Source organism: Nanorana parkeri, unplaced genomic scaffold (assembly GCF_000935625.1).
Source record: "Nanorana parkeri isolate BGI_ZX_2015 unplaced genomic scaffold, ASM93562v1 scaffold7, whole genome shotgun sequence".
Taxonomy (NCBI): Eukaryota; Metazoa; Chordata; class Amphibia; order Anura; family Dicroglossidae; genus Nanorana; species Nanorana parkeri.
In genome coordinates this window covers 1,645,080-1,647,930 of record NW_017306275.1, presented here as the reverse complement: position 1 = coordinate 1,647,930, position 2,851 = coordinate 1,645,080, and the positions used below count along the sequence as shown (strand labels likewise).

Here is a 2,851-nt window from a genome sequence, read left to right as displayed (position 1 = left end):
GAAAAAAATAATGCAAAAGGTCTTTGATATCAACTCAAGGAGTTCAAAAGAAATGTTCTGAACACTTTACAAGTCAGGAAAAGTTAGGACAGTTTTGACTGCAACTCCATCTCTGCTGCTCGCTTGAGGGCAACATCAACCAATAACTGGAAGCCACTGAAATCCTGATTGTGATCTGGTGGGGTAGGTGGAGGAGTGTTGAAAAGTCCGCTCTGTGGGCTTGTGTTTTGTCCTAGTTTAGTGTCTTCGTGGCATACAAGTGAGGTCTCTGTTAGGTTGTTTGCCTCGGTCTGCTGCTGGTCTGGGATCTGTCCAGCATTCAACACATGGGTGAAGTTGAAAGGAGCATCGTTCAGTGATGTTACAGTGGTATGACAGATGACTGAGGGCCGGGCCAGGAGAGACTGTTGAGAAGACAGTTGAGAGGCCAGCAACTTCCCTGAGTTCTGGTTAGAACCTGTTGAACTTATGTGAAAAGAGTTTTCGTCTATAGTGGGAATGTAGGGCTTTGTCCCTGTAGGAGAATCCATCTGGATCACATCAGTGATTTTGGCCCCTTTTCGAGAAATGGTGAACTGATTCGGATCCTTGCCATCCTTTCTTAACATATCAGGCAAAAGTCTACGCCGTGCATTGATGAACCAGTTACAAACCTGCAAAAAAAGGAAAAGATGGAATCAATGAGTAGGCTATATGCACTTAAAATGATATGAAAATATAGTACTGGAAAGGAAAAAAAAAAAAAAACCCTTTGGCTCATCAGCTGTTCCAAAAAAATGACAAACAGCCTAAGCATCTTGTGGAGAATCAATGAATGGGGATAAAATATTGCCCAACCCTGTTGTAATTCTGAGATTGAGAAGTACTGTAGGAATTTGCATTACATAGAGCATCTGGATTTTTCAGACCAATATCAGTTACACCCATGTAAAACTATGTACTTAGGAAGTCAGCCCAGTGTAACTTACATTACAGATTAACATACTAAAAGCTTGCACAAAAAATACATAAAAAAATAAATAAATGATATCTATATATCTATCTATCTATATCGATATATATCTGCAGCATTAAATTAAAAAGAAAATAATAAATGACAACATCTCTATCCCTTTATCTGCATATATCAATATTCAGAAATGATCATGTAGCAGAATACTTTTCATGTGCTGTTGGTCTATTTGATGTTCCATTCTGCACATGTGTACCACATACATTGTATACGTGCTTTGCACATTTTGACAGTTGGGGAATCATAAAAGCAGAATATCAAGATATGTTATCAGTGTATAAAAGCAGTTTCAAAGTTTTATTGATACTTAATAATAATATTTCCCAAAGTATTAAAAAGCAGAAGGTGGAAAAAAAATCCCTTACAACTCTGGTCACATCTGTTGAATGAAACGTGTGAAATAGCAGCCAGTACTGACACAAAGGGCCAGTTGTCAAAATACACATAAGAAGCCCTACCTAATAAAGCCTGAGGAGAGATACATTTATGAACCAGCTGAATGCTTTTATTTTTAACTGTTCCTTACATGTCATTTCCCATACCTTAGGCAAATGGTGGGAAATTTTCCTTTGAAACAAGATGCTGTTTGTCTTCTAGCAGAGAGTAGAGTGACTCACTAGACTGCTGAACTTACTGTGCTACCAGGCATGTCTTCAATTACCTCATTCCAAAGTGCACAATGTTAACCATTACACTGCAAAGCAGCCTTGTCCTCAGGACCATGAACGTCATGCTAAAATTCATAAACATGGCAACTTTTCTTCAGAATTGGCACTAAAAACAGAATTTGCACCAAAACCTTTTAAAGCCATGTTCTTGAAAATATGAAGCAAACCTGGTTGACACGACTCCAATAAAAAAAAAATCCAACCTTTTGATATTTGGGACGATTGCTAACAAGCTATTGTGACAACACCAAAATCAGGCTAAAGCTACTGTTATTGAGAGCGTCACAAGGCCTTAAAGTGTATGTCAAGCTGGATCTTCTTATGAGCTTCAGATGACGTTAGGCTTAAAGCCCCCATCAGGTTATTTTTTGCTGCCTATGTCTTGCTGGGGAGATTCCTCTTAACTTCTAGTCCTGGAGACAAGCTTCTAGTCCTGGAGACAAACAGGAAACGAGAGTAAAATCTCTCCAAAGTCAACAAAATCCCCATCTAAAGCTGGCAATACACCTATAGATTATCTGCAGAATTTCTATGGTCAGATGGGAAAAGTGCAACAGATTCCTCCATCTATGCTAAACTGTGGATGGAGGAATCTCCCACTGGGCCAAGCTTCAGCATCTTGCAAGTCGGCCCCGCTGGCTCTCAGAATCCAATACAACCTGGATTAGATGCAGGCATTGTTCAGGTTTTTTGAAAGCCAGCAGGGCCGACTTGCAAGATGCTGTAACTTGGTCCAGTGGGAGATTCCTCCATCTATGCTAAACTGTGCGAATAGAGCAAACCTGTTGCACTTTTGCCATTTGTCCATAGAAAATCAGCAGATAATCTATAGGTGTGTGGCCTGCTTTAGAGGTGTGTGGCCTGCTTTAGAGAAGTGTCATAGGCACAGGTGTATCAATTAAGGGCTTTTACCTAAAATGTCTTGCTCCAATGACTAAAATGTTGGATTTCCCTTCACTTTGTCTAGGTGAGCCTTTCTCAACTAGGGTGCCTTGTGGCTTTGCCAGGGGTGCTTTTAAATTTGTTTCTAAATGGGGGGGGCTCTGATGTGAAGGGAACTAGGACTTTCAATGTGAAAAAAAAAGGAAAAAAAGGAATGTGAAAAAATGGAAGGAAGGAAAATCCACGTTGTATTTTTTGTCTATTTTGATTGTTTTGCCTGGGGTCGTCC

At 39.8% G+C, this 2,851-nt stretch overlaps 1 protein-coding gene across 1 annotated transcript in view; it reads right to left on the bottom strand.

The window, feature by feature from the left end:
* Window positions 1-28: 28 nt before the first annotated feature.
* The window catches only part of TGIF1 (TGFB induced factor homeobox 1), a 14,269-nt gene continuing 11,446 nt past the window's right edge, over window positions 29-2,851 (bottom strand). Inside the window, exon 3 of the mRNA XM_018553421.1 lies at window positions 29-653. Within this exon, the coding sequence (XP_018408923.1) occupies window positions 84-653 (570 nt within the window). The 3' untranslated portion in view covers window positions 29-83. The remainder of the gene's footprint in view (window positions 654-2,851) is intronic.